At 34.9% G+C, this 14,670-nt stretch overlaps 1 protein-coding gene across 2 annotated transcripts in view; it reads right to left on the reverse strand.

Annotated features, from left to right (window-relative positions):
* SRP54 (signal recognition particle 54) overlaps positions 1-14,670 on the reverse strand; it is a 40,647-nt gene that overhangs the window by 7,393 nt on the left and 18,584 nt on the right. For both annotated transcript variants that reach the window (XM_027570784.1, XM_027570785.1), the window contains exons 5-13: positions 14,245-14,349; positions 12,669-12,735; positions 12,531-12,588; positions 9,136-9,286; positions 7,631-7,779; positions 7,174-7,274; positions 6,565-6,651; positions 3,178-3,251; positions 2,854-2,962 (exon numbers count right to left, since the gene is read on the reverse strand). In XM_027570784.1, coding sequence (XP_027426585.1) covers positions 2,854-2,962; positions 3,178-3,251; positions 6,565-6,651; positions 7,174-7,274; positions 7,631-7,779; positions 9,136-9,286; positions 12,531-12,588; positions 12,669-12,735; positions 14,245-14,349 — 901 coding nt within the window. The remainder of the gene's footprint in view (positions 1-2,853; positions 2,963-3,177; positions 3,252-6,564; positions 6,652-7,173; positions 7,275-7,630; positions 7,780-9,135; positions 9,287-12,530; positions 12,589-12,668; positions 12,736-14,244; positions 14,350-14,670) is intronic.

Consider the following 14,670-nt stretch of genomic DNA (forward strand, 5'->3'; position numbering starts at 1 on the left):
AGAATTTGTATGCCAGGCTTAGGAGTTTGAAATTCATTATGACAACAATAAAGAACGATTGAAAGAGTCTGACCCCAGAATTTTTTTTAAAGATTTTATTTATTTATTTATTTATTTATTTGAGAGAGAGACAGAGCACACACGAGCTCCCGGGCAGGAGGAGGGGCAGAGGGAAAGAGGGAGAGAGGGAATCTCAAGCAGGCTACACACCCAGCAGAGAGCCAGACATGGGGCTCGATCTCATGACCCCGAGATCATGATCTGAGCCAAAACCAAGAGTCAGATGCTCAACCAAGTGAGCTACCCAGGCACCCCTGATCCCAGAATTTTTTATGTTTAGAAAGACCATTCTTGTGGCAGTAAGGAAGACAAATTAGAAAGAGAAGTGAAAAAACTGAAAGGGAAATGTTAGGAAGCTACTATATAACAATCTAGGTAAGAAATAATGAGTGTATGAACTAATGTAGGGGACTCAGAGACAAAGGGAAGAGGGAAGATATGAGAATTACTTAGGAAGTGGAACTCACTAAACCTAAGGTAATGTTAAGGTTCCTATATTCCACTAGAAGTGGTAAAAAACTAATTGAAATAAACTGCGATAAGTTTAAATGTATATGCATATTGTAATACCACACAGTTCAATATGTATGCATATTGTAATACCTAAAGCAACCATTAAGAAAATTATTTTTTAAAATACACTCAGAAAAATTATAGGTACTAAATAACCTATAAATAATAATTAATCTATAATAATTATAGAATACTAAATAACATTCAAGTAGCTCACAGGAAAGTTGAAAAAAATCAGAACAAAAATCGCAGGGAACAAATAGAACAAAAAATAAAATGGCAGAACTAAATCCTAATATATCAATAATATATCCGCTAAAAGAGAGTATATGAGAATGTGTTAAGAGAAAAAAAAATAACCCAATTACATGCTGTTGACATAAAACTCACTTTGAATATAATGATATAGGCAGGTTAAAAGTAAAAAGATAGAAAAAGATAAACAATGCAAACAACGGATTAAAAGAAAGCTACATTAATATTAGACAAAACAGACCAGGGACAAAGGAGGACATTACATACATAATGACAAAAAGGTCAATTCACCAAGAAGACCTAACAATCCTAAATGCGTACTGTACCCAACAAAAGAGCTTACCTGACATAAAACTTACAGAACTAAGAGGAGAAAAGTTAGGCACTTTCAATACCTTCATCTCCATAATCAAAAGAACCACTAGACAGAAAATCAGCAAGGATATAAATCTAGGTTGACCCCAGTTTCTAGCTTGGGTGACTGAGTAGATAGATTATCTATCAGATAGATGGAAGTGTCACTCATCAAGGGAGAAAACTACATTTTGGATCCGTGACTCAGAAAACTTTCAAACCTGTAAATAGAGATGTCTGCCCACCATTTAGTGAGCATCTAGAAAAGAGGTGGTCCAGCTCTTGAGCCAGAAAGCCTGAGTTTGACGCCCAGTCTCTCCATTCTGTAGCTAGCATCCTTGGGCAAATTACTCAACTTTCCTGTATCTCGGTTTCCTAATCTGCAAAAGCCAGATAATAATGGATTTTAACCCCAGAACTGTCCCTTGAGAGTTACCATGATGATTAGATGGGTTAATATATATAAAGTACTCAGGACAGAGTAAATACGCTAGATATGGCTGCAATTATTAATTCCACATACAAAACTTTTTGTGGTGTTGAAGATACAGAGATGAGAAAGACACAATCTTATTTGGGTTACTATGAAAGCCTAGAGCTCAGGAAAGAGGTAGAGATTACAAAAAATAATCGGTCAAGCAGTAGAGAAAGCACAGAAGTGGATGAATTACTCAAAGAAAATGAGCAGAATGAGAGGAAACATTGGCTGAGGACAGAACCTGTAGTATATAGTCACTTTAGGGGCAGGGTGAAAAAGTGACTGAGTTAACAAGAAAGACAAGGGTAAAATTGGGGAGATGGTATAACAGAAGCCAAGAAAAAAGGTGATTAACAACAGCCAATGTTGTAAAGGTAAAGAAAAAGACTGAAAAAAATCCACTAGAACAGCCCAGTACATTACTGGAAATCTTTGTATGATCTATTTCCACGTAGTGGTGGGGACAGAAGTCAGATTTCAGTAGTTTGAGAAAAATACAAACTGTTCTTTCAAGAAGTTTGACTGAAAAGAGAAAAAGAGAGTAAAAAAGCATGAGGGAGAAGTACAGCACAGAAAATGTGAAATTAAGAGCGTTTATATGCTGATGGGGAAAAAAAGTCAGTAGGTAAGAAGAGACTGGAGATACAGGAAAGTATTTTATTGAGGGTATATTTTCCCTCTTCTTCTGCTTACCCCTCCCCCACTTGTGCACACACACACTCTCTCTCCCCCCACCAAAAAAAGACTGAAACCTTGAGAGTTTCAGTGCAAAATCAGTTTGTAAACATTGCTTAAAACTATCTCTCTTACAGATTTCCAATTCATGTTAGCATATGAGAGTTCTGAGGAAACTTACAATAAATAAACTTAATAGTTTTTTTAACCCAGAATTCCCCCAAATTTATTTGACTACAGAACTCTCAAGTGATTTCTATCATCATCATGAAAAACAAGTGTTCTTTGGAGAACACTGGAGAGTGTTTGGAGAAACACTGTACTAGACATTTCTATGATGAAATCAATCCAGTAGTCATAACCCTTTGAGTAAGAGCTTTCAAACAGCTACAAATCTACCTAACAATAATCTTCCATTCTAAATTTTTTGCCCATCTTGTCCACAAGAACACAGTGAAACTATCCACTTGCAAATACTCAGAACATTGTCCTCTAGATCAAGTAATCTCCCATCTTACCTTGGTCATTCATACTATCCATTATCGTCATTAATTTCTTTAGCCTTGCCATTGACTCCTGTTCATTTCCTTTGCTCATAAAGTCTGTTCCAAAACCAGGGATCATCCCCTAAAACAAATATATTTAAACATAAAATCAATAACAGCTTGAGATTAAATTGTTCAGAATGTTCACATTTAACTACTGGCTTTAATTTTGACACAAAGGTTTTAAAATTTTTTTTTACCCAAACAGCAAAAATAATGAAAGCAAATGCATCTATTCTTAAAAATTTTAATGAAAAACAGAAGAAGATAGAAAAAAAACTTTTCAGGATAACTAACCAAGATCTGACTGAAGGGGCCCATTTTCATGATATTTTGAAATTGTTCATACATGTCTCGCAACGTAAACTGACCTGAAATACAATATAAATGGTTCAGATATATTAGAGAACGTACATTTCCATTCAGTAAAATTAATCTTTTCCTTAGTCATGGGTTCATCTTGAAGCACACTCGCAAAACATCTAATCAATAAACATTCCTAAGTAGTTACTATGGCAAGATCATAGGATGAATGCGGTGGAGAATATAGAGATACACAGACAGATTCTATCCTAGAGAAGCTTACATTCCCTCAGAGAAGATGGACAAAAACAAATAGACAAAAAACTTGAAAACAAGGCAGACAAACTCTACCCACTAGGATGACTAAAAAAGCCTGACAACACTGAAAGTTAAAGAAGATGTGGAGTAAGCAGAACTCTCATATATTGCTGGTGAGAATGAAAAATGGCAAAAACACTTTAGAAGATTATTTGGCGTTTCCTAAACAACTTGGCTGTCCATGGACATGAAAACAATAGACTATGGATGAAATACTACTCAGCAATAAAAGAACAAGCTACAGGTACATGCAACTAGATGGATGAATGTCAAAAATTTATGCTGAATCAAAGAAAGTAGGTAGGGGGGAGGACATAACTCCAGGATTTCTACAATATGATGTACTTACTGGTAAGGAGAATGAGCAAACTTTCTAGTTAATGGGAATGTTGTTTCCTGATGGATATGGGTTATTGTGCATTTGTCAAAATTGATGGAATTATATCCTTAGGAACCAAGCATCTCCTCATATGTAAGTTAACTTCAATTAACAACAACAATAACCCAGAGTATTTTCTATTTATGTCCTAAATATATAACTGGAAAAGGTATTTGGGTTTAGTCATTCTGAATTTAAGTGGCAGAGTACAATATTTTATTTATTTATTTTTTAAGATTTTATTTATTTATTTGACAGTGACACAGTAAGAGAGGGGGAGCAGGGGGAGTGGGAGAGGGAGAAGCAGCCTTCCCGCCAAGCAGGGAGCCAGATGCAGGGCTCATGACCTGAGTCAAAGGCAGACGCTTAACAACTGAGCCACCCAGGCGCCCCTTAAGTGGCAGTACAATATTTTAAAGGAAATGTTAGAGCAGGTAGCTAGAAATGCAAAATTAAACAGTGGTAGAAAAAGTTAAGGCTGAAATACATATTTGGCCATTATACAGAAGTGACCACTGAAGCCATGACAGTATAAGAAATCCACTGTCATGGAACCCAAGTGAAGAGTTTGAAAACAAAAAAAGGTAACACATACCGGGAACCAAGGAAAAGAAGAAAGGTTACACTTTTGCCCTTGGTGACCTCAGAAATGAGTAGAATGCTAAGAGCAGAAGCAAAATGCAGACATAAGGAGAGACCGAAGAGTCAAAAAGTAGACCTACTAGGGATACAGTTTAGTGTGGTGGTGAAAGCAGTGGTAGGGCTGTTCAGTGTAGAGGAAGGTGGGGAAAAGAACCCGGCAATGAGGGATAGAATCATTCATTCAACAAATATTTATTAAAGATCTACTAAGTGCCACAAATTGTGCTAGGTACTGTAAACGTAAAAGGTGAGGAACACAGCTATGAAACTTACCGACACCTTCAGCAGGGAAGACAGATATCGAATAACTGTGATGAGTAATACAAAAAGTACAGGGTGCAGTGGAAACATAAAGCATAGAGTTCTAACTCAGTCCAGGGATCAGGTAAAATGTCCCTGAAGTAGGAGAGACTGAAGTATGAGTAGGAGTTAGCCAGTATGGCTGGGGAGAGGAGGGTGGAAGTAGGAAGGAGAGAGGGCACCTGGGAGAGGAGGGAGGAAGTAGGAAGGAGAGAGGACACCTGTCTAACAGGCAAAGGCACATTGGTGACAGACAGCAATGTACCTTTGAGAAGCTGAGTGAAATTCAGCATGACTGGCACATGGAACGTTAAGAACAGCATCAAAAATGATATGGAAGACGTGGGCCAGATGGTAGTCATTTTTTTTTTTTAAGACTTTAATCTCTACACCCAACATGGGCCCTGAACTCACAACTCTGAGATCAAGAGTCGAATGCTCCTCCGACTGAGCCAGCCAGGTGCCCCAATGATAGAGTCTTTTAAAAACATTGTAAGGGCAACGGGAAGCCACTGAAAGATTTTAAGAAAGGCAGTAATTGGATCAGACTTGCATTTTTCAAAGATCATTTGGCTACAGTATAAAAAATAGATCCAAGGGGAAGAGTCCAAGAAACAGGAAGATTGTTAAAATTAGAATAAACAATCTAGGCAAGAGATAAACTTGCATAACTGCAGGAGCTGAGGAAAAGGGAATGGAATGAAGATATTTAGGAGGCAGAATTACTAGGACAAGCTGACTGATGGGAAAAGGAAAGGGCAGAGCGAGGAAGAAATAAGAGTCCGTGACAACACCCAAGTTTCTGCCTCTGGCAATAAGACTAATTAGCATTCATCGATGATAACAATAGGGTGAGACATTAGGATGGGAAGATACGAATATGCTGAATTTGAAGTATTGATGGACCATCCAAGAATGGTCTAGTAAGCCTATCGGTCTGAAGCTCCAAAGAAAATGGGGCCTAGCATTGATCCCTGAAGAACATCAACATTTAAGAGAGGGATAAAGGCATTGGTAACTGACAAGATAAGTGAGAAAAAGCAAAGAGGCAGGATAGTACGTGACCATGGAAACTGACAGTAAGATCACTTGGACAAAACTGGAAATGGTCAATAATAATATATGTTGAAACTTCTGATTTTATACAGGTATCAGCTGATTTAATCTTCACAACTCTACAAAGAAGAGATTTAGTATTACCTATTTTTTACAGATAAGGAAATTAAGGTTAATTAATCTGAAAAAGTTACACAGCTAAAAATAGATCAGATATAAATTCAGATATGATAGATTTAAGAACCTGAGCTCTTATTCACAATCTATATTCTCTACAGGAGTGATCTTTAATGTGGTATGAAAAAATGTGTGCTTAATCTCATTCTTCTAAATTTCTTTATATTTTATTATATATATAATATATACACACACACATAATTTATAAGTAAACAGATTAGAGTGTTCCAACTTACATTTAACCTGTTCTACTTCAAGAAACCCAATGAAAACCTCAATTTTAACCTTAAGGCAATTTGATTACAAGGAAGAAAACAAAAACACTCAATTCTACAACTGTTCACATATCTGAGATTTAAAATGATTTGCGCATAAATCGTGTAGGAAATAAACATTTGACGAATTGAACTTTAATAACAGATTTATCATTTCAAACAAATTAACAGTAACTTTATCAAAAAGAAACCATGGGAAGACATCTGAAAGCAAATGTTTTGCTTCTCATATACCATGTTTCAACTTCTCTATAAGTGCTTCATTGTCATCCAACTTCAACTCATTGACTTTATCTATCAGTCCTTCAATGTCGCCCATGCCTACAAGACCCCCCCAAAAAAAAAAAGAAAAATTAACAATAGTATATGCTGCTTTACATTATACAAAATACATGCACAGAGATAATACTCCTGTGGGATCACAGGTAAGATATTCCATTCCTACTATACTTTTCAGGTGAGAAAACCGAAACTCGAGATGTTAAGTGACAAAGCAGGGACTCCAGCCCAGGGTTTTATTCCCAATTCCATGCTCTCTAACTCTATTACCTGGTACAAAAAGTTTTACTGCCATTCCCCCTGCTATTACCACAACTACATATTTTTGTATTGTGCTCTAAAACTTTTCCAAAGAACTTTCCATCTAATAGCTCATTCTACCACTCTAACCACAAGAAGCAGAAAAACCATCATCCTTATTTTTTACAGGTGAGGAAGATAATCATAAAAGGTAATGATTTTCCTGAACTAGTCAATGAGAGGGCGAGATTAAAGTCCTAATCTGTTTTAAATATCCCTGCTGTTTTCTTGGAGATTTTTCTATATCCCCACCACTGCACATACCAAGAAGCTTGCTGATGAAAGGCTGTGTTTTGAAAGGTTCAAAGTCATCTATGTGTTCCCCTGTACCAATGAAAATAATTGGACTTTTTGTGGCAGCAACTCTGCAAAGAAAAAGATAACATGAAATAATCTCAAAAAGGCAAACAAATTTCAAAGCAGATTTCAAAGTAATTAGACAAAGGTACATAGTTCCAAGTTTCTTTTCACTTGTTAAAACAGAACTATTATCAGAAAGATTCCAAAATTCTGTTTCTGTTTAAACTTCTTTTATAGACCATATTAGGTCCAATACTGGAATTTATCTTTTTTTTTAAATTGGAGTATATATTGGAATATATTTTCAATGATCAATAAGAAAGCCATAAATACACAGACACACACACACACACACACACACACACACACAAACACATCATATAAGCCCAAGACGTAGGACAATAGCATCAATGACACTTACGCACTGAGTGCACCACCTCCTTTTGCGTGGCCATCAAGTTTTGTCACTATGACAGAGGCTACATCTACTTTATCCTTAAAAGCCTTTGCCTGGGCTTCACAAGCCTGCCCAATGGAGGCATCCATCACATAAACAATGTTATCGGGTTGCTAGAAAATTTAAATAAGAAAGATACATATTTTTACTGCTCTTAAGCAAATTTCATCATTAGAAGCTATAGAAAAATATTTATTATAAGTAATTATTCATAAAATCAATAAATATTTATTGAGGGAGTACTATGAATTAGGCACCATTTAGGTCCTGAGACAAGGAGATAAACAAGAAAATCCTTGTCCTTGTGAGACTTATATTCTAGTCAGAAGAGACAGATAATAAATGGGCAAGTAAACATTTCAGATGTACAATTAAAATGGGATAGAGAATATCAGTTTTGAGGTGTGGGAGACTTCTTTAGATAGGGCGACCACATGAGGTCTTTCCAGAGATAACATTTGAGATGAGGCCTGAATAAAGAGGAAAAAAGTTATCCAAAGATCTGGAGGAATCACATTCCAGGCAAAGGGAATACTAAAAGTAAGTCAGAGGGAAAAAGTTGAAAATTGTGCACTAAAACCAAAATGAGTAAAACAGTTGAGGTTTTTCCCTTAGTTCTGCTCAACTAGGTCAAAATAATGTCATGGCTAAAAAGAAACTTAGTAGCATTAACCATTAGCTAAAGAATTACTGCCAACTCCTCAATGGCAAAACATGGGCTCATGGGCAAAATACATTCTACAGATTATCTAGAAACTGCTTCTCTTCTCTAAATCATTTCCATCACAGTTTTAAAGAGACTAAATGATCATTAATATTTTTAAATGCTTCATTTTGAAAATCCTTCAAAATTTGTCTAAATTAAATGTCCCAATTTAATGTAAATAATTTACAGAAAGAAAATTCAGTAGAGGGGCACCTGGGTGGCTCAGTCAGTTAAGCGTCTACGTTCGGCTCAGGTCGTGTTCCCAGGGTCCTGGGACTGGGCCCGAGTCAGGCTCCTTGCTCAGCTGGGAGTCTGCTTCTCCCTCTCCTTCTGCCCCTCCCCCTGCTCCTTCTCTCTCTCTCTCTCTCTCTCATTTCCTCTCTCTCTCAAATAAATAAAAAAAAAAAATCTTAAAAAAAAAAAAAGAGATCGTCCTAGTAACAGAGGCTGAATAAAGCATTTTAAAGAAATCAATAGATATTAAAAGTTAATTCTAAATTTTTATTTCTTGTTTTTTCTTATATATACAATAAGATGATTGAGAAAGGAAAATTTTTTTGATACTTACTCATGAAAATTTCATATCTAGTGTAGAGAAGATTAAGTCCTTACCATACAAGATATACATACCGAAAATAGAAATAAATTACTTGGAATCTACCATACAGACAAAAAATAATTTATATGGATCTTAAACTCAATCAGGGGTTGTAATTAAATTAACCAAAATCCTTACAATGTTATTAAATTGAAAGTTACTTACTATAGCATTAGCAACTTGAAGCATTTCTTCAAACAAAGAGTCTTCCTGTTTATGGCGGCCACTTGTATCAACAATAATAATTTCAAAATTTTCATTTTTGAATTTCTCCACTCCTTCAGAGGCAATGATAACAGGATCCATTTCTGTATAGCTATTTAACAAGGAACAAATGATTTAATAACAACTGCAGAACAAAACTTTCAAATACTAATTTGCAATTGTTAGTGTACCTTTATTCAGAAAAAGTCATAATGATCACAATTTCAATTTAGAAGAAAAAATCTAATAAATATTAAAAACAGCAAACAAAATGATAAAAATTAAAAATAAAGATAGCAAACCACTTTCAGAGCAGCATAAAGCAATATCCAGTTTTCCAATTACAAAATTTTATGTGATTCCGCTGCATGTCTTATCTTGAATGAGTTTTATTTCCCTCAAATACTTTTTATATTTTCTTTACTAAATGAATGTTTCACACATGCTTTCCCATTTAACACCCTTTTGTAAGCATTTTATAAAACCATTAAATACTCTTGTAAAACATGACTTTTAGGCTGTATAACATTCCATCATATGGTTATACTATCATTTATTAAAGAAATGCCCTACTGTTGGTCATTTGAAGTATTTCTAATTTCTTAGTATTAAAAATACAGTCAAAATAAAGAGTTCATAATGTTGTTTCTTTGAATTGTTATAACATACTCCTACAGCTTGAAATGATCTGATAATTTAGGCTTTTGGTTTCTTTTTTGTTGATTTTGATGGGAGTTCCCTGGGCCTCCAAGATTTGGATGTCTGTTTCCTTCCCCAGATTAGGAAAGTTTTCAGCTATTATTTCCTCAAATAAATTTTCTGCCCCCCTTTTCTCTCTCTTCTTCTGGGACTCCTACAATATGAATGTTATTACATTTAATGGGTAAGCTTTTGGTTTCTAAAAGGAAAATGTCTTCCATAAAAGTTTAATTTCATTCCTAATATAACCACATTTTCACAATCCTCAAAAATCTTTTCAACTTGAAAATCAAGAAGTGAAATCGCATTTTAATCTGCACTGTTTTCAGAAGTGGCAACTTTTTTTTTAAGATTTTATTTATTTATTTGACAGAGAGAGACACAGCGAGAGGGAACACAAGCAGGGGGAGTGGGAGAGGGAGAAGCAGGCTTCCTGCGGAGCAAGGAGCCCAATGCGGGGCTCGATCCCAGGACCCTGGGATCATGACCTGAGCCAAAGGCAGATGCTTAACGACTGAGCCACCCAGGCGCCCCAGAAGTGGCAACTTTTTATACAGATCAATGCTGTCAAATGAAAAGACGTATGTTAAAATAAGTTTTCCCCCTAAATTAACGATAATAATCAGATAGGAAGGCATTTAATAGGAAAATGTGTGAGATTTAAATGAAGAAAATTACTATAGTTAAGGACATAAATTTTTAAAGCAAAAATGACATAGAAAGTTCTCAAACTGAACAATACAAATATAGTAAAGGTGTCAGTTCTCCACTGAGTTAATTGGTTTCAATGTAGTTCTAACCAAAATTTAAGGAGATTTTGGAACTTAATAAGGAATTTTAAAATTTAATCTAGGAAAATAAGCAGGTGAGACTAGGCAAGAGAACGTTGGTAAAAAAGAGATTAGCATTACCAGATATTTTTAAATATGCTAAAAAACAATTAAAATTTATAAATGTACAAAGAAATATGATCATATACAAGTATACAATGGAATTGCAATGATGTCATAAAAAAGAATTACCTTAAACAGTATATGGTCTATTCCAGAATCATTAAGATCCCATTTTTTTATAAATGTGTTGCTGAAGTACATTTATATAGAAAAGTTGTACAAATTGTAAACTCAGTGGATTTTCACAAAGTAAACACACCCAGATCAAGAAACAACATAACCAGCACCACACTCCCTCCCAGGAGTAACCACAATCTTGTCATAAGATCCCATTTGTAATCAACTCTATAGTGGTCTACTGATATACAGTAAGATGCACTATTTTAAGTGTTCATTTTGATGAGTTTTGACAAATTTACATATAACCATTATCACAACAAAGTACAAAGCACTGTAGACTCCATTTCAATTTAAAATTACCTATCTATATCTGTGTTTTCGTTTGTAGTGACACTGAAAAAAGCACAGGTGGATGTGCTAAAAACTGGGAAGTGAAACCGTTTAGTGCTTTCACTTCTTTAAAAATTTTAAGCAATTTAAAAAAAAAAGAACAAATGATAATATAACAAACGGTCCTGTATATACCACCCCCTAAAATAGATGCCAATATGTAAATTTAACAGCAGAGATACAGTTCAAATTCTTCCTCAGTCCCACTCCCTTCAGTCTTCCCAGAGGAAACAATGATCACTAATACTTTACTCCATACATGTATTATGTTTCTTAAATTTACATGAGCAAGGAGAAATTATTTAATAAATGGTATTGAGAATACTGTTTTAAGAGGCTCTGGCTTCGGCCAATAGTTCATTATCAGCTAAATTATTTACAAATTTTGAAGCCTAAGGATACAACTGTTTATTATCACTTGATATTTTCTTATCCCTTGATTTTTAAATCTGTATTAGAAACAGTTCTTATCCTAAAAATAAAATTCCTAACATTATTCTTTAATCTATTAGAAATCATAAAAAAACTAAAAGAAAAAAATTTTAAATAAAGAATATAGGGTAAGCCAAAGTTCATTAGCATTTCTGGCCAGCCAAAAAGTAGAAGGCAATGACTAACAAAACGATATCATTCATTAAATTACCTCAAATTTTAGCTTCTTTTAACTTCCTTTCTAAGAAACCAATTATATTAACAATGTTAAGAAAAATGCTATCACCTGAAAAAGTCCTAAATTCAATCTAGACTTGATTCTTTTCATTAATCATTCTAACATGTATAAACTCCTAATTGAACTACTATATCAAATGAAAGACCACAATGATGAGAATCTCTGTCTGAGATAATTATAAATTATATACTACTCTAGGATGATCAAACACAAACTTTTTAAAATTATGTATTAAAGAAATAGGTAGTATGGAATTCACCAGTGTGTTTAATCAAGGAATGCTTCAGATAGGTCTTAAAAGAAACAATAGGAATAGGGAAGTAAGTGAGAAAACATACAAGGCAGGATGATAAGTACAGGCAGATTATAAACTAAACAATGTCTACTCTGATCTATCAGGCTGGATCAGAAGAGTCATGTTATAATAATAAAAGATAGCAATTTATTAATTATACCCCCCACTTTGTTCCAGGAAGATTTAAACTTCTAAGTAAATATTAAAACGTGACCAGGTAGCATAAAATAAAAACTCAGACAAGATGAGACACATGAGGGAGTTATCAAAATAAAAACCAAAAACCTACCTTCCATAGAATGGAATTCTTGCTTTGGTAGCATTCTGTTTTAGTTGGTCAAAAGCTCCTGTAAGATAAAGAGTTAATGAGTCCTCAAACTTGAAAATAAAAATTACAGAGAACAGTTTTCAAATTTCAACACATTACCTGCTCTGAATGTGTCTGCACATATCAAACAGGTCTTCCAACCTTTCCTCTGGTAATAATATGCTAACTGGGAAAAGAACGTTTAAAAAATACAATATCAATAACTACAAATTATTATACACATAATTTTTTTTGTTTACCCTTGTTATTTAAAGATTAAAGTAAAACTGCCCGTATTCTCCTGAAAGTAGTATTATTACATTATTTTAAGTTTTTGTTTGAATTCCAGTTAGTTAACAAATAGTATTACACTAGTTCCAGGGGTACAATATAGTGATTCAACACTTCCATGCATCACCTGGTGCTCATCACAGCAAGTGCCCTTCTTAATCCCTATTTAACCCCTCCCCTACCCACCTCCCCTCTGGTAACCATCAGAGTTTGTTCTCTATAATTAAGAGTCTGTTTCTTGGTTTGTGTCTCTCTCCACCCCCCCCCTTTGCTCATTTTGTTTCTTAAATTCCACATATGAGTGAAATCATATGGTGTTTGTCTTCCTCTGACTTATTTCACTTAGCATAATATTCCATCCATGTCGTAGCAAATGGCAAGATTTCATTCTTTTTATGGCTGAATAATATTCCATTGTGTGTCTATGGTGTCACACACAGGCAGAGCCTGACACGGGGCTCAATCTCATGACCCTGAGATCATGCCCTGAGTGGAAATCCAGAGTCGGACACTCAACCGATTGAGCCACCCAGGTGCCCCTATTATTACATCTTGAATACAGCAAATTTGCTAAAGAGTTTAAATTCTAACTGCCATCCAGTAACATTCAAAGGATATAAAATGATCGAGCAATACATGACCATAGTGAAAAATGTTACTACTATTAATGTTAATTAAGCAAAAACAGTAACATAGCCCTCTAAGAAATAATCCTTTTCTCTTTTTTTTCTAGACTATAACATAATTGAGGCTTGTGAAACAAAATCTGGTAACAAACTTGAGGCACCCAATTCTGGAGAAAGCAATGAATTAAAAATTAGTAGAAGGATATGTAAAATGAAGATCTAGGTTATGTTGGGTGGGACACTATTAAAAGGGAGCCTTGAACCATCGGAGATAAGGTAAACTTTCCATGTTCTCTTCTCCAAAAATCATATCCTCACTTCCTTAAAGTATCGATAGGACAGTCTCTTTGGTAAAAGAAATAGCATAGTTATATAAAAGTCTACCATTCTTACAAAAATCAACCACAAGGGAGACTCTGGGATTCTTTCTTATCGTACAAAAAGCTATTACAAAAACATAATAGATATATTGAGTAACACAAAATTGTAAAGCAACAATACTAGCCTGGCTTTAACATAAAACTTGATTTATACAAACATATCTTCTTCAGGGCTTTTTTTTTAAGACTAAGTATAATTTACCTTTTTTTAATTTTGTTTTATTTATTTATTTGAGAGAGAGAGAGCATGAGAGGGGGAAGGGTCAGAGGGAGAAGCAGACTCCCCACTGAGCAGGGAGCCCTATGCGGGACTCGATCCCGGGACTCCAGGATCATGACCTGAGCTGAAGGCAGTCGCTTAACCAACTGAGCCACCCAGGTGCCCCATGTATAATTTACCTTTGAACATGTTGTTGTTTTACCACTCCCTTGCAATCCAACAAACATGATCACATTCTGTTTTCCTTTAGTGGGTGTCCATGCTTTCACTCCAGGGTCTACAAGCTAGGTACCAAAAATAAAATAAAGATAAAATCAGGTTAACATATGCTTACACCCAAAACCCCTCTCTCCACAACTTCTAAATTGTAAAAATAATTTAAAGACATTTTAGTATAAAAGGCAACAATAATCCTACCATTCTAATACAAATTTACTATTTCCTGAGTACACACATAGTGAAATTTAAGAATATAAAATAATGCATTGCAAAGTCATAAGCAAGCCTATACTCCCAAACCAATGCAGAGAAAGGCTCTCAAGACATTTTTTTTAGAATAAGCGGGAGTGTGAACAGTGAGATCAAGTTTGAGCCAAAGGAGCAAT

This window comes from Zalophus californianus, chromosome 6 (assembly GCF_009762305.2).
Source record: "Zalophus californianus isolate mZalCal1 chromosome 6, mZalCal1.pri.v2, whole genome shotgun sequence".
In the NCBI taxonomy this organism is placed as follows: Eukaryota; Metazoa; Chordata; class Mammalia; order Carnivora; family Otariidae; genus Zalophus; species Zalophus californianus.